Source organism: Scomber japonicus, chromosome 20 (genome assembly GCF_027409825.1).
Source record: "Scomber japonicus isolate fScoJap1 chromosome 20, fScoJap1.pri, whole genome shotgun sequence".
In the NCBI taxonomy this organism is placed as follows: Eukaryota; Metazoa; Chordata; class Actinopteri; order Scombriformes; family Scombridae; genus Scomber; species Scomber japonicus.
In genome coordinates this window covers 12,926,686-12,951,349 of record NC_070597.1, presented here as the reverse complement: position 1 = coordinate 12,951,349, position 24,664 = coordinate 12,926,686, and the positions used below count along the sequence as shown (strand labels likewise).

At 38.1% G+C, this 24,664-nt stretch overlaps 2 protein-coding genes across 5 annotated transcripts in view; one reads left to right on the top strand and one right to left on the bottom strand.

Moving 5' to 3' along the window:
- The window catches only part of vti1a (vesicle transport through interaction with t-SNAREs 1A), a 117,386-nt gene extending 98,585 nt beyond the window's left edge, over nucleotides 1-18,801 (bottom strand). For both annotated transcript variants that reach the window (XM_053341658.1, XM_053341657.1), the window contains exons 1-3: nucleotides 18,635-18,801; nucleotides 12,199-12,257; nucleotides 11,137-11,247 (exon numbers count right to left, since the gene is read on the bottom strand). In XM_053341658.1, the coding sequence (XP_053197633.1) occupies nucleotides 11,137-11,247; nucleotides 12,199-12,257; nucleotides 18,635-18,728 (264 nt within the window). In that variant the 5' untranslated portion in view covers nucleotides 18,729-18,801. The remainder of the gene's footprint in view (nucleotides 1-11,136; nucleotides 11,248-12,198; nucleotides 12,258-18,634) is intronic.
- A 173-nt stretch (nucleotides 18,802-18,974) lies between these two features.
- On the top strand, nucleotides 18,975-24,664 carry zdhhc6 (zinc finger DHHC-type palmitoyltransferase 6). 3 transcript variants are annotated; one of them, XM_053341184.1, is made up of 11 exons: nucleotides 18,975-19,107; nucleotides 20,226-20,771; nucleotides 20,901-20,992; nucleotides 21,289-21,448; nucleotides 21,629-21,787; nucleotides 22,349-22,402; nucleotides 22,620-22,787; nucleotides 22,872-22,913; nucleotides 23,579-23,727; nucleotides 23,866-23,912; nucleotides 23,999-24,664. In XM_053341184.1, exons 2-11 carry the CDS (start codon nucleotides 20,505-20,507, stop codon nucleotides 24,097-24,099), a joined length of 1,239 nt encoding a protein of 412 aa, XP_053197159.1. In that variant the 5' UTR covers nucleotides 18,975-19,107; nucleotides 20,226-20,504; the 3' UTR covers nucleotides 24,100-24,664. The 3 variants fall into 3 exon arrangements, with proteins under 3 accessions (XP_053197159.1, XP_053197160.1, XP_053197157.1); XM_053341185.1 differs by lacking the exon at nucleotides 18,975-19,107 and adding an exon at nucleotides 19,115-19,265 and having other exon boundaries at nucleotides 23,582-23,727; XM_053341182.1 differs by lacking the exon at nucleotides 18,975-19,107 and adding an exon at nucleotides 19,115-19,265.

Below are 24,664 nucleotides of genomic sequence, written 5' to 3'. Positions count from 1 at the left end.
TCAAAGTCATTTCTATTGCTAAGTACAGCCGAGATCAGTCAATAAGCCTAACGACTGTACCAACAAAGCGAGAGGCCGTGAGACGGCAAGTGAAGGGAGGAGGGGGGAAGGATTGCAAGTGAACTCCAAACAAAAGAGCAAATTGGAGGAGGGCTTTGATTGAAGAAGCGCCATATACTTTTTGAAGGCCGAGGGATCATCTCTCAATGGTTATTTCTTTAAGGCATGAGGGCCCGATTAAACCCAATATTAAAATATGGAGGCACTTCTAATGAAAAATCAAAGGCCCTATTTCCCCTCCCACACCCCCATCCTTCCATCTCTCTTCTTCCATCAGGTTTCTCTCCCCCTGCCCATACTTGTATGGTAGGGGACAGAAAGAAAGGCAGACAGAAAGTATGAAAAGAAAGAAAGAAAAGAGTAAGAGAGGGAAAGAGAGAAAATGGGGAAAGAGGGAGGGTTATAGAGATGAGGGACCTAGGTGCTGGTGGTGCAAAACAGAGACAGACAGCATTGGTTGGAGGAGTAAATCAATAGAGCAGAGCCGTCGGGGAGGCGGGCAGCCAGGGCAAGGAGAGAGGAGAGGAGAGGGGGAACCAGCACAGGGGCCCGGGCTCCGATCACAACGCTGGCTTCTGGCGTGCAGTGGGGAATAAAGTGGGCCTCCCCGGGTCAGCACCAGAGAAAAAGGTGAGATTAGAGGAAAGTGGAGGAGGGATTTTCACAGAGTGAAGGTGGGAGGGGTGGGAGAAATGTATGTTGGAGGATGACGAGGAGAGAGAGAAAGTGTGTGTGTGTGTGGAGGGGGTGTTAGGATGTGCAATGTGGGATACCTGGCAAGCCAGGGACCAACCGGCCCATTAGCCTGTGGCTACCTACATATGGTTCACTGAACCCTCTGCTGAGAAGAGCTCCTCTCCTATCAGTCTTTCCATCTTTTTTAAAGAAAGAAATACCTTCACTTTTAACCCTTTCTCTGCTTTGGAAAGAGGCTCACTCCTGACCTCGATTTATGATTCATTTTTGTTTGATGTCTATTCTTGGAGTGTTATCTAAAATTGAAAAATGTAATAAAAAAAACCTAGACACAAAGGGAGAGGAGTCGGGCCTGCTGAGCATGTGCGTGTGCGCGTCCGTCAGTGGACATGCAGAGAGAAGACTATCTCCTTCAGTGCCTTGCCTTTTCTTGTAATGTGACCATTGTTGGTGCTGAATAGCTAGTGTATTAGCATAAGAATACAGCAGCACACATAGGGACTTAGCCAGATCATTATCTCTATATATTTATGTATACTTTGTTATTTCACTAGCCGGAACACATTCAAATGCTGATGAGGCCAGTAAGGCCCCCTTCCAAAGCCCTTCCAACATGTGCCCTCCTGAACTTCCCAATACACTTACCAGTTTCCTGGGAGTCTGCAGGTTTTGTACTGGAATTCACAACATTTGTTCAAAAATTATGAGATATGAGGGCTGTGGAGAAGAGCTCTTCTCTAGACTTCTTGAGCAGATTTTAGAAAAACAAAATCAATCAGAGAAGAACATGGTACATTCAACCCAGGAATAAACAGTGGAGTTGAATAATTACCAATAACAATCACTTGCTGTTCATTCTTCAAAGGAAACAAGAGAACATATAAAAAGGTAAAAACTATGTAAATAACATTTATTTAATGAGCAATTTGATAATTTGATTGTGTTTTTTTTAATAGGCAACTTTTTTTCCTACTGTGGGTACTCTTGGCCATTTGATACAAGTACATAAAGCAGAAAATGTGTTATGTGAAACGGATAATTTCTGAATAAAAATGTACAAAGACAAAAACACACAAAAAGCTTGACAATGCAGAACAAACAAGTGCTCTATGGTGATGAGGGGAACAAAACTAAAGAGTTTAGTCTCACTGCAGGAGTAGGCTGATGCTCTAATGGTGGCCAACCTCTGGGATAATTGAAAAAAAAAAAACCTTAATTCATCTTCCACAATGTAATTCTGATCAAGGCCATAGCCAGATTCCACTGCAGGCTTCAAAAACACCAGAGAAAAGGCAAAATTGTTGGTCGCTGAGAGCAAAAACACTTTCCCTTTCTTTCTGGCACGCTGCCTCATTAGAAACACTTAGGATGAGAGGAAGAAACTAAGTTTAATTGTGTGTCTGCGTGTGTGTGTGAAAGGGGTACAAGCAGGGGTTAAAACATGTGTAAACACAGAGCTTTAACTATGAAGAAACGTTAGTAAGGATGCAATGTAAAGAGTTCTTCCTCTATTTACCCCTTTCTTTACTCTCGCCTTCTCTGAGGCGTTCTTATTAAAAAGCAAATGCCACTGCCTAAAATACAGAGGGAAAAAAGACAGACCCAACGATTCATAATATATTTCATAAATACTTCATGAATCCCTTCGCCATACTTAAGCCAGTCTGGCAAAAAAAGAAAACATTGTCACCTATTCTAGTACCCGCTTGTCAGCACATCACTGGGGAGTGGGTGTCACATGTCACTTCTGGTTTACACTACTGCGTGGGACGGGCTTGGTGCACGGAAATCGGGGGTAGGACAGAAAGAAGAACAGAAGGAAAAGTGAAGGGAAGGTGGAAAGGGGAGGAAAAAAGAGGCAGGGGAGGAGGAGGAGGAAGGGGATGTTATCATATCATTGCCCCATGTCTTTATATTTTCTCCCTTATTATCTTTGGCCCCCACTCACTCCAGTCACTCAATCACACAAGCCCTGAGGACAGCGAGGGGGACCTGGGAGGGCCTTTGCTTCATGGCAGACTCAGCCAGACAAGTGTCTGAAAGCTATACTGATCGCTGTCAGTGTGTGTGGAAGTACAGCGACTTTGGAGGGGCCAGGAGAGATAAGCGGGAGAGGAAACGATCGCACGGAAGGATAACGGCCGAATTTGCACAATGCCAAAAAAAAGAAAAAACTATGCTCCAGGCATAATGCAGATATCCCATCTATACAGACAAGTGTTAACATAAAGAGATGGAGAGGGGGTTGGGGGTGATCTGCTTACAAATTATAGTTTATGCGTTTTCTGCGACTACCTCTGACAAGAACTCATCTTATTAATGACTGTGCAAGGATGACTGTGAAGCGGATGACCCTAAAATATGTTCCCACTTCTTTGTCTAGAATCTTATCACTTAAAAAATGAACACAATTGTTGGAGTACATATTTCTTTGTGATCATTTTGTGCCAGTATTTATTGTAACTTTATTATCAGGTTTGGTCAAACTAAAGATAAAATAAAATTATATGAAGTTATTGAAGCCTCTGGAACTTTGGCTTAAAAGTAGTAAAAATGCATATGTGATATCAAAGTTGGTTGTTTTCAGCATCCACAAAACTCAAAGTGAAAATAAACTTCATAACTATTAGCAAACCTAGGTTTTAAAAAAACAGCTCATTTTGCTGTTCAGACCATATCTCAAGCCTCTGTAGGTGCAGCAGATCACCTTTTGATTGACACTCAAACCGGCTAGCAGTGGCTGGCTAACCACATTAAACAACTAACAATTAGGATTCCATGGTGCAGAAATGCGCTTCACTCACAACACGGTAAATAAACTACATTTATTGTATATGACATGTACCATTATCACTCAGGGCGGCAAGGGAGTAGTGAGCAAGAGAGAGCAGGAGAGGGAGAGGGAGCAAGAGAAGCCATTGCTAAGCTAAGCTAAAGTAACGAGCAGATCTGAAAAGCTTGCTAATTGTGGAATTAGCAAGAAAGTCTCTAAAAGAGGAAGACTAAGCTAAGAGTCCTTGAGCGGAACTAGTGTAAGTTTAAATGTGCAACAGGTATAGCTGCAGTAATGAAGAGTATAGCTAAATGAACTAGACTCAGAAGCAGAAACATTACCATTAATACAGAAACTCCAGCAACTGTCACGTCGTTCATAATTGGTTCACAGAATCAACTGCATAATTGTATTAAATGTCTAATCACTTCCAATTCAAACCTAATATCAGGAAAGTTTACAAAAATGTATAATATAATGTTTCAAATTTGGATTGAAACTAATTTCTCATATTTTATAGACGCTTACTATTCTGTACTTAGGACCCTAAATTATATAGTTAGAGGGCTACAGTGGATTTGGGTTTCCAGTGGCTTTAATAAGAAAATAAACTGTTTATGTATAGCAGCAGTGGAAAATGGAGTTGAATATTGTAGATAGAGCTGGACTTATGAGTTGATTATAATAGATTAGCTGATCAACAAAAATGTAATCGCCATTGATTTTGATAATCGATTTTGAGACATTTAAGAATAAAAATGACAAAATTTGTTCCAGCTTCATAAATGTGAACATTTTCTGTTTTCTATAGTTCTCAATGATGAACTGAATGTCTTTGGGATGTGGACTGTTGTTATGTACAAAACCAAAATAATTTCTTGACATTTTATAGACCAAACAACTGAGAAAATAATCGACAAATGAATCAATATGAAAATAATAGTTAGTTGCAGTTATAGTCGTAGAATTACTTCACTGCATCACATCTGGCTGCCAACACTGTCATAGCCTTCAAGTCAATCAAGTTGCACTTCACAAGTTGTAGTTTTTCAACTTAAAAGAAAGAAAATCCATTTGAAATCCAAATGATTACTTCAGTTATGTAGTAGTGATTATTCCAGGGAAGGAATGATTAATTCCATGACAGGGTTTTGCTTTATCAGTGCGAACAGCTCAAATATCAGTGTCTGCAATAATTCAAACATAACCTGTTATGCAAAACATAAACATACATTTCATTGACAAAAACAAATCAACAAATGATTGCACACTGTGATAGTATGGTATATGTCTCACTCACATCTTTAATGATCAAATATGAACTGTCTTGGACAACACATCCTTTTGTCCTTCATGTGACACTGTCCTTCAACCCAGATTTGACCCTCTGCTGCCATTAAACCATCAAACCCATAAAAACATGATTTGAGTTTTGAGCGACAAAAGGCTAATCCGAAAATGAATCCCATCTTCTATGTCCATAAAGAGGACATGGAAAAGCCTTGAATGCCACAAATCCACAAAGGGCTTGAGGAAGACATACTGCGCACAACAACTTCCAAATGAAAGACATGATTCATAAGTAGAGAAGAAGATCTATTTGTTTACATCTTAAATCTGCACTCAGCTCAGAGGAAATATAGGGGAAAAATCCCTGTCAATTGAGGGAGTCCTTTTATGACTGGCTATGAGTGATTAGACTTTGGTGTCAGTGATGGGTTGTTAAGTAACAAACCATGAAAAGAGTCAATCTGCCTTTACTTCATAGTGTTTAATATGAACAAGCAAGCCAAGTCAACCTAAGGCGATTTAAAGTGTCTAACATCCAACTAATGTTGGTCTGTCATGTTGTCTGTTTGCAGGAGTCACCGTAACGAGGACAGGGGGCAAACAACAAGAATCCTTCAAGATGGATTACAACAATGCAAATTTATAAGCACTACTAGTGTGGCTCTAGTGTGGAAGTACAGTCAGTGGTGCTAAAATCTCCCATCAAAACCTAAATCTCAACATAATTATCAACATCTAGTTTAAAAAATGTTTTTTATGATGTCAGAGCTTCTTAACACGAAAACAAAACTTTCTGATAAATTACTTTGCAAAGTCATCTTTCCTTTTTAGGTTGCTAATTGTGCCAAACTAAATATGTTTCTTGACTGCTCTCTGTTAAAGTTGGATAGTCTCCATAACCTTGACTCGTCCATGACCACTCATTTAAAAAGTCTGTTTTCTGTCAAATCCACTTTGATCACAAACTGATCTCATTTGAATTTCCACATTTCAATCAAATCATATCTCCACATTCACAAGTTGAGCTTAAAGGTCCACTACGCCAATTCATTGCATACGACCATCAATGTTAGAAAGTAACATTTATAATTATTTCCTTTTAGATCAGTGATGACCAATTATGAAAGTACATATATAAATAAATATAACAGGGACTAGTTACCAACAGCTTTCTCATTCTATTCACCTTCGTTGTACCAGGCAAATAAGCTGTTCAATGTTTCAAGGCTGGCTGACTCTTTAGAAATGCGTTAATTATCTCCCTGCACGGACACTAGAAGTAATTCCTTCTAAAGGTTTTTTATTGAAGGAAAAGGCAAAACATACTCCAATAGACAATCAGAAATTAAGAAAGGATAGTTGTGCACTATCCTTTTGACAGTCGGGATCATGATTATGAAACACAAGCAAGATCAACTATTGCAATATCCATAAAGGAATAAATGAAGCCAGACTGGAACAACTAAGAGCCAGAAGAAAATCACTCCATACTTTCAAATCATATCAAATAAGCCTCTTTTAAGTTAAATATTGTGCTTCCGGTGAATCAAAATGTGACTGTATTCCATTTTCTATATTTTTCACTCTGTCAAAAAAATAAATAAATAAATAAATATATATATATATATATAGATGTCTCATATAAAGACATAGAAATTACATGCATTTCAAAAGAAACAGTGATGCTTGGTAATGAATAACACCTTCTTGGTCCTTGATCCTTGAATTATTGTAGTATTGAAATACTATGCAGCATATTACCACAAGTTAACAATAGCGTTCTATTTAGCCAGAGTTTGAGTTGATCAAATAAAACTAATCCTGTTACATCGTACTAGAAAAATTGCTTATGGCACATACAAACATGTCTTGACCAGTGTTGCCACCCATTCTCACTGAATGACAGCAAAATTCAACAATACAACTTGTCAGAGCTTGATATTTAATGACTACCAATTAACCTTTATTGGATTCAAGGATTCTTCAACACAGAGATTGATATATCATGACTAATATAATGGAGCCAGACACACTTGCTATTGAAAAGAAGAACAATTGAAAAAAAATGTAAACTCACCTCTTTAAACACAACTTAAAAAGGTGAAATATTAGCAGCAACACTTAATGTCATTGAGATTAACAGGGGGAGGATATATGAACTTACAGTGTAATGAAAGACATTCGCTTTCCTACAGGGACATCATTTCATTTATATTGTGTTTTGCTGTAGTAATTAACTTTCAGTTTATCAGTAGGCAGAGAGAAGAGTGGTAAAGACAAACTAAAGACACTATATAAAGTTAGAAACAAGACCACTATAAGGCCCATTTATTAAAAGGGGCTTTTACCACAAGGACATTTTCAGTGACATTATTTTCAATCTTTATTACAAAGCATAAAGGATGAGGTCAGACATAGTAATAAGTGGAAGGATTTATTATAGCAAGTCCACTCATACATCTGAAAGGCATAGTAATTGGTAAATGGGCCCAATATTGTCCTTGTCATGTACCATAAGTAGAGGGAAATTCTTAGAGCAATACCGCCATCTGGTGCAAAAAGAGAACAACAACCACACCAGCTAGTACAAGCAGGAGTCATACTGGTGAGAAAAAAGTAAAAGCAACAATGGTCTGTGACATTACCAAACACTGGACCTTTTTTTTTCTTACAAAAGTACAGATAAACAGATTTAAGTTTTATCATTAATTTGTTTGTTAATATTCAAGACAGACTGCTCTAAACTTTATAACTAATGTGAGGTAATAACAGTGAATGCATTTTTTTTTGTTTTGGGACCAACATTTCGAGTGAAAATTCAACTGATGTCTTAAAAAAATGGCATGTTAGGCACAGTTCTGTTTTTACCAATGATATGACAATATTTAAAATCAGTTCAGACACACTTTAGCAATGTTAACCGTAAGTTCACTGAAAGCTGCATGAGACTAAAAATATTTCCTATTCACTTAACATATTCAAGTACAGATATAACAATACAACAAGGAACACCTTTGAAAAGAGAAAGAAAGGAAGGGGCTTTGATATTCAAAATATGCACTGACACAGAGAAGACAACACCAACCACGAGTTTCCAGGACTGACAAAAAATCACCTCTAAATTTCTGAGCAGCCGTTGCTTTACGACACCTTATGGCTGACATCTCATCATGCCCGTGTCAAAGGCATCAGACATTTACAATTAGCATAGTACATAATTTGAGACACATCCTCAAAAATGGATTGTGTACTCTGAGAGACAGCGGACATCTGTGGACCCCCACCTTCCCCTCTGGGACAGACCAAACGTGGCCCTTTGAAGACGGTGGCTCTGTTTACCCGATAGATTTCATTAAATTAAGCTTATGTTAGGGCTCTTTTTTGCTTGATCAAAGACACTTTTAAGAGCCATGCCATTCTGCTTCCCCTGGCTTGAACACTCTATCAAATAGGATTTTCATTTTAATTTCCCCCCCTCCCACCCTGACTTATACTTTCTTAGTCAGGCTAGCATCCCCTTTGGCTTCTGCAATGACCATTTGTTGTGGACCAGTACCTTTAAGACCCCACTGTCCCCTCTATTATCACAATGAAGCTGTCAGCCAAAACAACAAAGCTAAAGCTGCACCTTTGGGATGCCCGTTTGATAAGTTTTCTTCCTGGATGAAATGGCTGGGTTACTGGGGTCGACTTGGGCCCTGTCTGGAAAGGAGCAGGAATGAGGTCTCAAGCTGGCACACCGGTGGTAGGAAGACTTCAAACCACGGGTGAATGGGAGGATGAGAGAGCATGTTAAGGGGGGAGACACCCGTGGGAGGCCAGTAGGGGGTGGGGTGGGGTAGTGAGGGAGTGGAAAGGCCTTGATATCCACGGAAAGCACAACAAAGCTGGGGCTTTTTACATTAAAAAGAAAGGAGATTGCCTTTTTTCCACTAGACGCCTTTCGAGCCGAGTGTCATGTCCTCCCTAGGCCTGCAGGAAGTGAGAGGCTGAGCTCAGCTATAGCATTTGGCACATCTGAGGCACATCTGAGGGGGCTGAAGTTCATGCCTTCTGAACACTTGCATCAGATTTACGGGAGACCAGATATACTAGATGTTACTGTGAGGGGTGGGTGATCCTGGTTTAAATGTACACTGATCTGACCACGCCACACACAGAGGTATAAAAGCGAAAATTACTCTGTCAAACTGGGGAGTCACAGTTAGAAGTAGGCCAATATTATTTCATTCTTTATCCACCAAGACTATCCTACTGCTACCTTCTGCTTTAGACTATGACATATAATATGGCATGATATGGCATGGAGGTAAGTATTTAGAGCCGATCATATTCTGTTTAAGCACTGCACATACAGGACAGCCATGTTTAGTTTTATAAAGTAGATGGGGGGATTGCTAACTGTTAGCAGGTTAAAGAGAGCAATTTTTCTCACTCATGCCCCTAAGACAGGCATAAAAATGCAAGTAATGAAAATTAGCACCAATATCCACCACAGCAGGTGTTAACTGCTTGATGATTAAGCACGGTAAGTGTGGGGAGAAGAAAAGTTAAAGATTAATCGTCTGCCAATTAAATGCCCGTGGAGAGGAAAGCAAACTGTATTGCCACGGAGATCTCCTCTGTGATCTCAGTTTGCACATCTCTGTGGTGTACTCACAGATCACTAGCACAAGATATCTCCATTCAAATGAGTTGTTTATGCTTGTTTACTTGTTTGTTCTGCGCTTGGAATAGTGAGGGGTTTGGGGGGGGAAATGTTGCGTTAATCCCAAATTTAATTCAACACAGATTAAAAAACTAAAAAACTAAAGAAAAGCAAAACACTTTGCAATGAATGATATCAGATATTTTGAAAACGTTTGAAATCATTCGGAAATAGGGTGACATCAAGCTGGTATTAATTCAGATTATTTTTAATTATCAAAGTTTGGAAGGAGCATGGTCTTATGAGCCACAAATAAAGGTTAAAAACTTTGAAAATGTCCAGTTTGCAATTTGTAATAATAATGTTTTATTTAATTGTTAAGATTCGTCTGGACTTTCATTTCTTTTTGTAACAAATACAAAAGATTTTAACGCTTATAATTTTGACTATGATGTCTTCATTTGATGATCAGTTTTGATGCGATTGCCATTATTTCCATTATTACCTACACCCTTTCCTTTAAGCTTTAGCAACCAAATAATAAATGCTCATTCAAGGTAAAGAAAAGTTCACACTTGGGTGGAAAGCTACTCCTTAAAATTAATTTCAAGGTTTTGAGAAAACTTTGGTGGTTATTTACCTCAATAGTTTATAACAAGCTAGAGGTAGCAAAACCACATTGGGGCCACATCAACGACAAGGTTAATGTTGTAGCTATCTTAGGTCGACAGCCTTTTGAGGGATTGTGAATTAATTTGAAAAGTTGTTAAATGTCTAATTCAGTATTTATTTTAAAAAACACCTTTCTGAAGTTGTAGGTTTGCTTCAGTTCACTTGTGATTCGTGGAAGGACTCGTCTGCTCTCGAGCTCAAGGTCAGTTGGATTCACGCTATGGGTTTATTACCGTGTTGTGAGCACCAGCACAACAAAACTGACAACAGAAAACAATAACAGGCAACAGAAAAAAATAAAGATATCATTAAATATACATATTTTTGGAAGGAAAAGATTTGAATACAAACTATAAGTTAGAAATACTTTTGCAACTTATGAGGAAAAAAATAAAAGACACTAGAATTGAGAAAAAAACTTGATTAATTGATTTGCATTGGATAATTGCCTATTTCTATATATATATATATAAATATTGGTTGCCAACAATGTAGACTAAAAGCAAGTGACCCAATGGACCGGACTCTTCATTAAGCTTTGATAGAGGCTAGAGATCAAGTCACGATACAGTGATTTATAAATTACTAAACAAGGCCAGATCCAGCAGCAACAACACAAACACACACAACCTGTTCTCAATAGGCACCGCTTGCAAGTTCAAATACGCACTCTGAATTAACCTCGGTGGATGCACCACAGAGCTTCAGTGTAGGACTGTGTGAGTGTGTGTTTGTGTGTGTGTGTGTGTGTGCATGTGTGTCTGTGAGAGAGAGAGAGTTTGGTTAAGATGGCAAACAATGGATGTGCATATACACCACAAATGAAATGAATGTGGAAACTTTAAACTGTGTTTTATGGATATTTAGTATGTTATGTACGCACATTTTGGAAATCACACTTTGTATTGGCTAAATGTAAATGGTGTACTTTATAACTGTAATAACATGTAATGTAATGAACATTAACAAAGATTTAATGAGGTGTTTAAGTACTTACAAAGTCTTTCTCAAGCTTCTCCATCTCCTGCTTGTAGCTCTTCAGTCTGCTGTTGTACATGGCTCTGCTCTGGATGGGGATCTCCCGCACCTCCAGGTCCATCTGCTCCATCTAAAAGCCCCAGTTAATACAATTTATTTAATAACCATTTCAAATATACCAACAAATTTAGAAACTGACAGGTTCAGATTTTATTCTACCCCAAATTAAAATCATAATATTAAGATACCAACCTGGTGGAATGTATACTTTTAATCATAATCTTCCTTTTCATTAAATTCTTGAACAGGTTTAAAATCTACGCTTTCCTAGTCTCCAATGATCATATTTTTCTTGCAATCTAAAAATACTATATTGCCAACACTGACATAAAGCTTACTATCTATGAGAAAATGAATGCTCAAGATAGAAACTGAGACAACTCTGAAGATATTAAACTTTCTGATATGAGGAACTTCTATGGCATTAACTTTAATACGTTGCAATGTTGATTGTAAGAAGAAAATGCTTCCCGCTCACATCACTCAGCTGTGAAAGAAGTTATGACAGAGGAAGGCTGTTCTGTAGATAAACACACAATCAAATATGAGGGCTGCTTCATTTCAGCGACATGCACAGGCTCAACAATGTCACAGTGAATGAAGTAAAAGTACATTTGATGCATGGCTAGACAGGTCTCTCTGTGGCGGGTTTGGAAGAAACTAATCACTGTGACATAACAAGACAACTGCAACAACAATTTGTCTCTGTCAGGTGACTTTGCTCATTTTTAAACAGCAACATGAAGACTCCCACCTCAAGATAATGGCTTGAAATGTGTCATAGGGGTGTCACTTTAAAGCAGATTACTGGAAAGTAATCATGTGAGGAGGAAGCCTCCTTTCCGCCATGTGAAGTGTGTGTACGACTGTGTGTGTGTCTGTGTGTGTCTGCATGTCATGTCACCACCAGGATAATACAGGTGCTGTTGTCTGGTGCCAGTGAAAATTGTCCCCTCCCTCTTTCCACAAATTCATTATTTAGGAAATGGGAAGAGGAGAAAATTACTGATCAAAGACATACCAACTCTCTGACTTCTTCAAGCTGTTTGTCGACATTTAGAACCAGCTGTGTCTTCTCCTCTGAAAGGGAAAAAAACAGAAACATATTGATCAGCCGACAGAGGAACAGCGCTTCATGACAACAACCTAACTCCCCCGCAACGGGGGAAGTGAGGGGGAGAGAGAAAGAAAGAGACTGGGAGAAAACAACACACGAGGACACATTTGAAGATATATTTACACATTCTCTCCACACGACGAGCCAACATTTGATGTCTCTTAGTTATTGGCGTCTATGAGGCCTTTGTTGGTTTCTGTTGAGGAGCAGTGAGACACCTCGTGCCAACTCAAAGGGAAGGGAGGTGTCAGCTTTGCTCACTTGCCAGAAGTATGAGTCCCACTCAAAATGACTAACGCAGTGTTCTGCACCTCACCCTGTGGCTGCTCTTCCACATTACCCATTGAAACTCATTAGGACTTGCGAGGGTTCCAAAGAAGCATGTACACATGTGTGTGTCCAACCCCGTGTTAAACTACTTTCTGTTGTTATTTAAAGCAGCAAATATTACCGCTTTAATTTCTGTACAGACCTAAACTGGTCTTTGCCATGATATAAGCTCTTTGCCATGAAGGTGAACCAACTCGATCTTAAAGGCTTGGTTTGGTTGTTTAGCAATCAAGTATCATTAAATATATCACCTATTTCATTTTTTGGTATCATCTATTCAGTCGATAAACAGTCCAGAATCCAAAAATATTCAGTTTACTATGATAAAGGTCCAAAGAAATCAAACAATATTCACATTAAGGAAGCTGGGATTTCAGCATTTTTTTCTTTAAAAAAAACCCAATAAATCAATTATCAAAATAGTTGGCGATTAATTATCTAATCAAGTAATTGACTAATCACAGTTCTAATTCAGTCACAGATTAAAAACCAAGTTCTAGTTAAAAGCCCTGCACAGCTAGACAGGTGATGGCACAAGCATATACAGACTGTGCTTGATTGACATCTCAAAGAATTCTCCTGTTAGCTTGGGTGCTTCTGAGGATTTGGTGAAAGGTGTATATTATTAGGGTTATTAGTTCATCAATTCCAGTATATGTTTACCCACTTTCAACCTTAGCAAAGGTCTAATTGGCTAAAATAATTGAATGAACCTGCACAAAGCCTTTAAAGCCATACTGTACAGCGAGTAAAAATATCATATGTTAGAATTTGTTTTATTTCTCTGAATGATTTTCGTGTAAATTAAAATGTTTGACTGTTGACTGTTGGCCAGACAAAATCAGTTATTTTATTTTAAAAAAAAAATTCTTTTTAAAAATCAATTAAAGTTTTGGTAATGTGTGATTGCATTCATCATCATTTTCACATTTTTAAAAAGATGATTAACCAATTAAGAAGAATTTTCATATCTAAAAAAAAAATATATAAATATGATTATTTGCAGCCTTACAGATATGAAACATTTTAAACTTTTTCTGTCTTCAAGTAGTGTTAACATCCATAATCCACTGGCACAGTGACAGTAATTTAACAATAATGAACTGGTCTTTTAAATCTTGTTCTCCTGCCAAGTTTGACAATACTACCTCAGGTGCCTTTGCTCATGAGTGTAGCTCTTAGACTACCCTTAGAGGCCGAATCATCACATCTTTTTTATTACTCTGAAAAACTGAAATTAGTCTCATGCACAGAAAGTAAAGATCAGGGCCTCCCTTTCTCCTCTCAACACTCTTTTTTTGCAAAAGTCTGGCAACATCAAATTTTGTATTATTGTGTATTGCTTTACACACACCTGAAACTAAGAATCTTAGACCATAGTATAGGCCAAGAGGTGACAGCTGATGAAACAAGGCAATTTCAACAGATAACAATGATCACTAGATGAAGGAATTGAAGAAAGCCAAACTGTAAATCATCTGTGGCATCATTTTAAGAGGACAAAATATTTCACTCTCTAAGCAGATTTGACAACAGGTTATCCAAGGAAGACCACTCCCAATTTCCTCTCAAAAAACACATGCATTCAATAAATCAACTGAGAGATTGAAATGTTTCTATTTTAAATGAATGTAATTTTAAACATATTCTTAACAATAACAATTTAACTGAAAAATCTATTTAATCAAAAATATCAAGCATCATGAGCAAACATTTTCAATTCCTAAAACTAATAAATAATTAAGAGCATTTTAAATAATTGAAATACAAAGTCTATAAAACTTCAAGCTCAAATCACAAGGCAATCTGCTGTGGGATTGCAATATTGTAAGAAAAAAAGGTCTTCATTTCTCAGGCACCGTGGGCCAACATTACATTTTGCCAGTCCTCAAATTCATTTTTAAAACCTGTGTCCAACCTCACCTACACAGTAAACAGCCAGAGGCGATTCACTGAAAGGTGAGATGATGCTTTATTTCTCAAACTCAAGCCTGAGCTGCAAGGCTGTGAAATATGTATGGATATTTACCAAGACTACAACTTGCTGACAGACGGATGAGGAGTTTTGTACACTGAGGTAAGGCAAATAATGAAGAAGTAGGGCTTTTTATTTATTTTTTTATTTATTTAAAAATGTTCCATATTTGAGTTGCGATGATTGACAAGCAATCGCTTTCCATGAACACTTAAAAATGTGGAGGGGAAAAAAAAAATGACATTCATGTTTCATGGTCTAACGTTTCATTGCATTCTTATTCAAATATTCCTTGAACCTTAGATTTTGGGGGGATGGTACCAAATAAATATATAAACACAGATTCATTTGACTGTTGCTTGAATGAAAACAGTCAAGGACACTTTTTCGCACGCCCTGGCCATTATCAGCAATTGTGCACATGTGAAATAGAGAGATACAACAGCAATGACAAAAGCCCTTTGTCTGGAGCTATATTAATGTATTAAATAGAGGGCTGTCAAACCACAGGCAAAACTCAGCCACTTCAGGAAGAAGAGCCAGGGAGACTTAAGAAAGAAAACAAGAAAAACCTTAATGAGTAGGAAGAGAAATGAAATTCAACTGTAAACTATTCTGTTGGTGGCAGAAAACACTGAACAACTACTTATGGTTGTAATGGGTTTCCTGGCTTTGTACATATTCATATGGGCTTACTCTAACATAGTCAACAGATGGCGAGATTAAGCAATGTGGAATTACTCTGTGGAATGGGCTGCCACGAACCTTCAAAGATGCCAATTCCACACCAGAAATATTCAGTCAGGCAAGGTTTTGTGAGAGGCAGTGTCCTTTGAAAAACCAATGAGCAAGTGTGAGCCCAGAGTAGGAGATAAATGTTCCAAGTACAGAGGTTGGAAGCAGTTTTTAGCAGTCAAAACTAAAAGTGCAAGTTTAAACTTTCTCCCTTTTTTAATGTATTTAGTTTACTGTCTTTTTCTTTGTGGTTTTTCTTTTCTTGTATTTTCTAAGTAATTTGTCTTGTGCTTGTGTTGTATTTATGTTTTATGTGGATTTTGCACTTTTTATTATATGGCTGTTTTGGTTGTGTACTTACAGGGCACCATGGGAAATGAGAGCCTCGTTCCTCATGCTAAAATAAAGGTTATCTATCTATCTATCTATCTATCTATCTATCTATCCATCTTCAAGTTTCTTCTTAGTTTTAAAGCCTCTACTTCCAACTCTCAACTATAACCAGGCAATATTGCTGATATTGAGATGTGGGATAATTTGATAATGATTGGCCAATAGCCAGTTTGTAAAAGTTAAAAACATAACATAAACAGAATATTCTTCATATAAATCCCTTAGATTTGTCTTTTTTAAGGATTGATAGTGAGCAAAACATTATCAAATCAAAAATCACAGTGGATAGTGCTCTCTGGTTAGTGACACTGTTTCTAAAGTTTTCACATATGAAGCACACAACAGGAGATTTTCTATATCAGACATGTTCTCACCGTTTGTTTTAGGTGAGGGGTGGTACCTGGATATAGCGTGCAGGAGGCAAGACATGATGTAAAAAGTATGCTGCAGTTGTAATTTGGCATTTTTAAGCTTTTGATCAGAAATAAAGCAGTGTTTTTGAAGAGAAATCACAGGAAGTCCTTTCTCTCCCATTAGTGCTACCTTCACAGTGGATCATTCAGGCCCAGTTAAAACATTGCAGCTCAGCTGGCCTGCTGCGTTTATCCAGTACCAGCCGCATGATAGAAACATCAACAACATGATGTTCAATGTGAATTTCCCAGAAAATGAGCTGCTGTATCCACACATGGGCTCAATTGGACATTACACAGACTTTGTATTAGGGAGCTGGCAGGGTAAAGTCTGTTTAATGTCCAGTCCGACTGATTCGGACAGTTGCGTTCTCACACACAGCTTCTCCAGATAATATCTGGATAACTTCAAGGTTGTGGTGTGCATGTGTAAAAGGGGCTTAAATTACTACAAACCTAGTTCAGCAATTCTATATTGTAATTTCTTGTTACTTAGCGACGTACTGATGTCTGCATTACACTAATACCGGCCTGGCCAATTTATCAGTCTCGCTCTACTATGAATAGGATTTAGTGAAATACAGTTTGTCATCTTTATGGAGGTAGTCTGCATTGCAAAAGCAGTGTTTGATCTGTGTAAATAAGGACAAGTCTTCACACTGACGAGAACAAACAAGCGACTGTGAGTGTGAGCTACAACTGAGTGATACTGGCACAATGATGGCTCAGTGATGATCTCTTCTTTTGACAGCTCTTTAGATGTAGAGGGGGAAACTGAGTATGAATGAGAAAATGTAGTGTCTGATGGTAAAACTAAATGCCACAACAGCGTGCTGAATAATCAGCATTAGTATATAATCAAAAATAAAGTTGAATAATAGAAACAACATTTTGAGAAGAAACAAGGAAAGATAAGTGCAGTAGCTACATTAATGCATTCATTTAGGAAAGTTGCTTATTTCATTACATATTTCAGCCCACTCAAAAATATTTTGTGTACAATAGTGTAGTGTATAATAACATAATAATATATTACTTGCAAAGAGGGTTAGGGTTAGGCGATGATTCTGAGCCCTAAAGCCTTTTAGCGCTGTTACAGATTTAAGCTTGCACCACCTCATGAGTGTGTGCTATATTCCATCTTCTCTCACCTGTATACAAAAGGCTGTGCTTACTGTCAGTGCCCCTTGTTGATGAATTCAAACACAATGTATTTTTTTCCATTCAGGACTCACTACCTGTCATCATGTTGCAGGTTTATATTGAGACTGACCACCTGTGTTAATGTCTTCCTCTACTTTATACAAGACTTATGAAAAAGAAATGTGATACTCTTTTAAAGTGCGTTGTCATGAGAGGTCACTGTCAAACAATGGTTTTGAGGTTCTTGGTAACAAAGAAATGCATCCATTCAACCACAAAGCAAAGCCACAGACATTAACTCTTTAGTGTGTAATGTGACCTCATTTCTATGTTTGTTAGCACTGACTGCTTCTCTGTCGCTTAGTAATCTCTTTGTCTCTCTAGTAAGAATCATGTGTGGTGCGTCTTCATGTTTTGCTGAGCTGAAGATAATTTAATTATTTATTGTGTCTTATTTATTATTACAGTCCTGCATTTTGTTATTATGTTCATGTCTCATGGGCAGAATGACAATCAAGTATTCTTGATTCTTGATTTTCCACCCCGGGAGACAATAAAGATCTATTATTTTAACAACCTGAAATATCTGTGAATCGCCTGTAATTGACAGCCACTAAGAGACAATATTCACAGTGTAAATACACCATTTCAGAGTCTTTACAAAGTGGCTGACATGCAGTATATCATATTACACCATATCATGTTACTACAGACATTAAATTAGTTGCATGAGTACAATAACCCTAACCCAAAAAAAAACAATGTCTCTATATACATCTCTCTCTATCCAAACAAATCCAACAAAACAGGACCAATAAATATTGACTTGACTGAACAGATATTCCCATTTAAAAACACATATATAGTTTGACAATGTCACTCATTCATCCATCTGTCCATCTATCTTCTATACACACTTATTACATTTTACAGTTTTGTGGGGAGTGTGTTTGGAGACTATTTTAAACAACACAAAGAAACACAGAAAGCTTATTTGTTGTCATGCTAATTCAAAACTCATGAAACACTGCTTTTTACCATCAAAGCTCTACCATTTTTTTAAAGTAAGTTTAAGTATCTACTCTACTGTATCAGTGACAGTTCATTGCCTATCCATTAAATTAAATTATATCAATATTTACCAACTCATCATCAAAGTGGTAAGCTACCTCTCCTCTTAATACTTTAAGTAGCCTTGAAAATCACACATAATATAACGTGTACACAACATAGTTAACCTAGTGATTTACCATTTAGTGCTGTAACAGAGGATAATGTGATAAATTGATGGTGAAATGACACAAGCTACCGACAGCTAGCCTCCCGGGGGCTAATGGTGGATTTAACCTACCTCCACTTAGTTTGGGAATCTTTCCAATTTTGTTTGTTATCTCTGCCGTAATGGTCCCAAAGTCCTGCTCGTACGCTTCAAAGTCTGAAGACATTTTTAAGGGTTTAAAACAGGTGGCTTTCTGCCTGACAAGTTAGCTCTGAAATAATAAAAACAAGGCTATGATGGAGTCCACTTCCTTGAGTCGCAGTGAAATTTGCTCGACAAGGAACTAGACTTTGTTTCATTTTTCTTTTCCCGACACTAAAAAATGCTTCGAGCTGTTTGACAGAAAAATACCAGCCACGGTTGTTTTGTCTTTTTTTTTTTTTTTTGCTGAACATGAACACATAAATAATTGTTTTTCCAAATGAATGTATGATTGACTAAACAAATTGTTTAGATTAAAGGCGGAGGTGGGAGGGAGCTTGAAGAAAGGTTCCTCTCTTCTTTCTAGGCAAGAAATTAAGAGAAAAAAACAAGGAAGTGAGCAGGTTGGTAATTTAAAGTGACAGCTTTTTTCTTCCTTCAAAAAAACCTCGGATATACGTGCACTAACAAGCATTAGTCACACCTGTAGGATGCTTTATTACCTACGTTTCTTCTCTATTGCACTAAGTCCAGCCTGATACGTATCTTGTCAAGCTAACAGGTGAGCTAACTAGCTAGCGCCCGTCGCCCCGGTGCTAAATCGTACAAAGATTGTTTTTAGCAAAGGATATAATCATGTGTGTGATATTAATCTTTTAGTAGTGTGGTCGCACTTTTTAAAATGTGAATACGATTGACATTGGTTTCCGCATGCATACAGTTGTTGCTCTGCATTTTTTTCTTGATGCGAATTAGCTAGCTTTTGTGTCAGAAGCTAATTAGTTGGGTCGAAAAGCTGAATCTGTGAGTGACATCTTAGAAATGTTGCTGTGGTGCCACATTTATGTGTCAGACGGTCATCCAGCTTCAGAGTTATTTAGCTAATGGTTTAAGTAAGTTACCAGCGATTACTTGTAGTTCATAATCACATGTGTTGCAATATGAGAGCAAAGTGAGATAATATGGATATCTTCAAATATGTCCACCCAAATTCTGTAAGTGAAGATACAAATAGAAGTAAATTGAAAAAGCAGCTCCCAGTATAACTCATAATGACCCTAAATTTTAATTAACATCTTCTCTTTAATACTTAAAACAAAAACGGAACACAACCTTTGTCTAGGTATGATTTATTTCAGGCCTGTTGTTATATTAGGATGCATTCAGTCTTCCTGAATGTTTGATTTTCATTTTATTTCTTTAAAATGCTGCTCAGTCGTGCATGTTTTGTTCACTCAACCAAAGTGGTCACTAGATGGCAGTTAGTGTATACAGTATATTTGGCTCATAGATAAGGTTTCAGGTTTCACATAGATTCTCTTTTTAAAATAGAAAAAAGGAACTAACCCTAACTATTGTAGTGTGACAGATAACACATTTAGCAGGTGCACTTTCAGGCAGTAACTATTTAATACATGAGAATAAGCATCACAAGACAGCTGGCACTGTTTAAACTCCTTTTTTATGAAATGTATTATTGCTGGGTCTGATTTTCTTTTCTTTTTTCTGTGTTTTCTCTTAGATGGGGAATTTGAGTCTGACACAAGGATAGTGTATTCACAAGAGTGGCTGGAGAGGATGCTGCTCTTTGCCAAGGCGAGGAACAATGGGACACAGAGAGCCCCAGTGACTCAAGACCTGGCCAGTTGCTGGATAGTCAGAAGAAGAGAGAAAATATGTGCATCGTCTGCACCGCTGACTTTGCAAGATAGCAGTGGTAAATAGTAACACATTGTAAATCTCTCAGTACATTTCAGGAACTCAACAGCCAAAATATTGATAGTAACTTTGCAAGGGAAAAATGAACTTCCTTTCAACCTTTGTGACATTTGAGAACCTCCATGAGGTTCGACGATTGTGCCACTGGGGTCCAGTCATAGCCCTGTCTGTCATTGCTATATGCTCCACCATGGCAATTCTGGACTCCATTATTTGGTACTGGCCCCTAGACACTACAGGGGGCAGCATTAACTTCCTCATGCTCATCAACTGGACTGTCCTCATCCTCTACAACTACTTCAATGCGATGTTTGTTGGACCTGGATACATTCCTCTTGGCTGGAAACCAGTAAGGATCTTCAGTTAGATAAAGGCTTATGACATTTGTCATGTTTGTTGTGTATTGCAGACAGTGTAAAGAACATGACAAAAAGAGTAGCATTACATAAGACAATTAACTTATTTCTTCATCCCACAGGAGAAACAACAGGACACCCAGTACCTGCAGTACTGCAGAGTGTGCCAAGGGTTCAAGGCCCCCAGATCCCACCATTGTCGCAAGTGTAACAGGTAGCTACATTTAAAGAGTAGATTTTCTATCACCTGTGTGACATGGACTGGTGACCCAAAGAAAATAAAGTGCATTCAGGGTATGGACTGTAATGTTACAAAAAATATTCAAGATAATGTTGAAAAATAAAATACCACAGAGACCACTCAACTAAACTAGAGCTGTCTCATGCTTGTGTGTTATCCATACCTGTACTGCACAGACCTTCTACACAAGTTATAATTCTTCTTGGCATACAGGGTACTAATAGGCCTATTTAGGTAAACTTTTACCATTACTTACTCTCATCCCCCAGGTGCGTGATGAAGATGGACCACCACTGCCCCTGGATCAACAACTGCTGTGGCCATCAGAACCATGCGTACTTCACCAGCTTCCTGCTGTTAGCTCCTCTGGGCTGCTCACATGCCGCCATCATCTTCATCATGACCATGTACACGCAGCTTTATGAAAGGGTCAGTTGTCTCGTTACCTCGCCTTACCACCTCAAGTAAGGTTGATGATGTCTTTTGCATGTAATGCTCAAGGTGATTCATTACCGCCACAGTTTTTTTCTCGGTACAGTTTCATCTTTCAGCTTATTAGTTGACACTCAAGTTACTATTGTGTCTTCTATCTTCTTTTTCTCCCTGCAGATCTCATTTGGCTGGAGCATTGTGAAGATTGACATGAGTGCTGCACGTCAATTCCAGCCTCTCATGCCTTTCAGTGTACCTGCCTTTGCTGCCACACTCTTTGCCTTAGGTTTGGCACTGGGCACCACTATTGCTGTTGGCATGCTTTTCTTCATACAGGTACATGTTTTTTTTCTTTCACAAAATGCGTATTGGGTGTCATACTTTTACACCAGTTGAACAAGAGTAGTTTGGAAATCATCTGGTGAAAATCTGAGCAGTCAGAAAATTATGGGAGGGACTTATGTAATAATGTCACTTGCTCCCTTTCAAACCTCCCGTACCGCATCAACAAATATTTAAACTAGGTGCATGAGATTTGACATATACAACAAATAAATTATAAACACAGTGCAGACGTGAGTTGAAATTAATAAAGATGGAACATAGCACAAAAAGACAAACAAATGCATTGCTGCATATATTTGAGCAAATCAGGTTCACAAAATTAAAACTGACAAGCTGAAATGACAGCTGTCCTAAAAACACATTCTGAGCTTTGCCAGGCCACAAGGAGTGAAGCCAAAGTTGTGGGCTGACTTTGCAAAGCAATTTGAATATCTTACATTCCAATTAACATTCACAGTGTTTATTGAGGAGAAAACAGTGAGGTAAAAATAATGCTATTCATGAAAAACATATAAAGTTTTCTCTGATAATAAAACAGTTTGTTCTTCCCAGATGAAAGTCATCCTTCGAAACAAGACCTCGATCGAGTCCTGGATCGAGGAAAAGGTGAGAATTACTTCCAGTGGTTTTCACCCATGACCATTTTGTGGTGTTTAGTCTAATTAAACATGGATTTTTTTTTTTTCACATTTCGGTGTTCTCTAAATTTGACCCATGTGCACAACGTCCAGTGTCGTTTGTCAACACAATATATGTTAAATTACTCCATCCAATTCACACAATCCCATGAATACACACTACCATCCCATCTCTTTTGCAATAGGCCAAAGACAGAATACAGCACTACCAAACAGGGGAGGAGTTCATCTTTCCCTATGACCTCGGCACCCGCTGGCTCAACCTCAAGCAAGTCTTCACATGGTCAGGGACGCCCAAGGGTGATGGCATTGAGTGGCCAGTCCATTCCAAGTGTCACCAGCACACCTTAACAGTAGGTTCAGTTTGTTTGAGTGAAATGAAATGCCAAACATTTAGTCCGACAATAGTGCATATGATCTTGTTCTTATGTTAACAGATAGAGCAACTGAAGCAGAAGGCTGATAAACGAGTGAGAAGTGTAAGTACCTGCCTAAATAACTAAAAACTACACGCCTTGCTAATAGCATGATTGACAATAGAAAGTTGGAAAAACAAGTTTTGTGTTTTTTTTTTCAAATGCAAGAAAACCACTAATACATTAGGATCAAATACCAAGACTGTATAAACACACGTGTACTGTGTCTTGTCTAAATTTAGATTGTAGTCAGACCAGTGCTGCCCGTTACAGATCAGTGTGAGCTTAAATGCAGATCCATCTGAAATGAAATATGTCTTTCCTTCACAAGCCTGTGGTTTAGTTTGTGGAGAGACAGATTGAGTTTACTAAAGAACATTCAGAAAAGACGTTTGTAATATAATGTATTATATTAGTATTACCTGTATGTATGGTCAGTTCTGTTGGATTTTTCGTATCAACTAAGAAAAATGATCATTTGTAATTAGTATTTTTAAGGGCTGATACTAATGTTGTTTTGTATATATGGTATCTATAGTGATCTATCAGTCACACAACAAATGTATCTACAGAAACTGGAAACTTTTTCTTTACCACCCTGATGAAGGCACAATAATAAGAAACCTCTGATGAATGGAGTATGGTGAGCAGGAGAGGAGTTGTCCAACCTGTTTTAATTGTGATGGCAGAGCAGTAGAATAACCAGTCATCATGTATGCCTCGGCCAGCAGGTCCAGTATCGGGCAGTGGAGGACTACAATGGAGCTTGCTGCCCTCTTAGCAAGGGTCTCCAAACCTTTTTCAGAACCCCCTGCACCGAGGAACCCAGGATCGCCCTCTGCAAGGGAGACACCATCCTGGCCACCCGTGGCACCAAGTGAGTGATCTTGGAGCTTTCGTTTTGGTTGGTTATGTTTCCAATGAGAGATATGTTCGGAATCAATGAGGAATGAGCTGAATTGTGTTGTTTTTTATGACCAAAAGCTTCTAAGCATTGTTTTGTTTTTTTCTTTAGATGGTGGATGTATGGAGACAAAGTTATTAACGAAGAGCAAATGAGAGGTAAGAATGAAAATGACAGTAAATATAGATGTATTTGCATGGTTTGAACAAATATGTAAGTGTATTTTCTCTGTTGTGGCTTTCAGCGGGAGAGCGCATAAGAGGATGGTTTCCAAGGCGATGTGTGGAGAAGTGCCATTATGACACAGCTGCCAGTGATAGCACCAGCGATAAGAAAGTAAATTAATGTATTTCAACACGCTTTATGTAAAGTAGGGGAGTTAAACTGAACAAAAGGTGTCTGTCCATGTTCATCAACGTACATACACTAAAGATGTCATGCCTGATGCTGCAGGCCCAATTTCATACTTTGATTAAAAATTTTCACGCCTTTTTGAATTTTTTAAGGCACCACAAGTCATTAACCTTACTGAGCACTTTTCTTTCAAACAACGTCTTGAAGAGGAATACAGAATTCCTCGCATCACGTCGTTCATGAGAGGGACTGTTCCCATAGGTTTGGTTTGACTCCTCTGACCAAAACTGAAACCCAACAAGAGTCTTAATTTTCAAGAATGGCCACCAGGCTTTCACGTGACTTCATTGTGACTTTTTACTTGAATCTGTTGTTTTTACTTGTGTTGATGTCCTTTTTTTGCTAATTATGCAATGCCTCTGCCCAGCTAACTCCAGGGCTTCGTCATGCAACTCTTTCTACAGTATGGAGATAACCGTTAATTTCTTTTTATTATTTTTGTAAAAACAAATTGTTGGCCTCAAAGTATAAATTGAAAAATAAAAAAATGTTCTGC

Coding starts and splice junctions, on each gene's coding strand:
- zdhhc6 (XM_053341184.1), top strand. CDS start 20,505: ATGAACTTCCTTTCAACCTTTGTGACATTTGAGAACCTCCATGAGGTT. Junction 22,403..22,619: donor AGTCCTGGATCGAGGAAAAG/GTGAGAATTACT, acceptor CTTTTGCAATAG/GCCAAAGACAGAATACAGCA. Junction 23,913..23,998: donor TAACGAAGAGCAAATGAGAG/GTAAGAATGAAA, acceptor TGTGGCTTTCAG/CGGGAGAGCGCATAAGAGGA.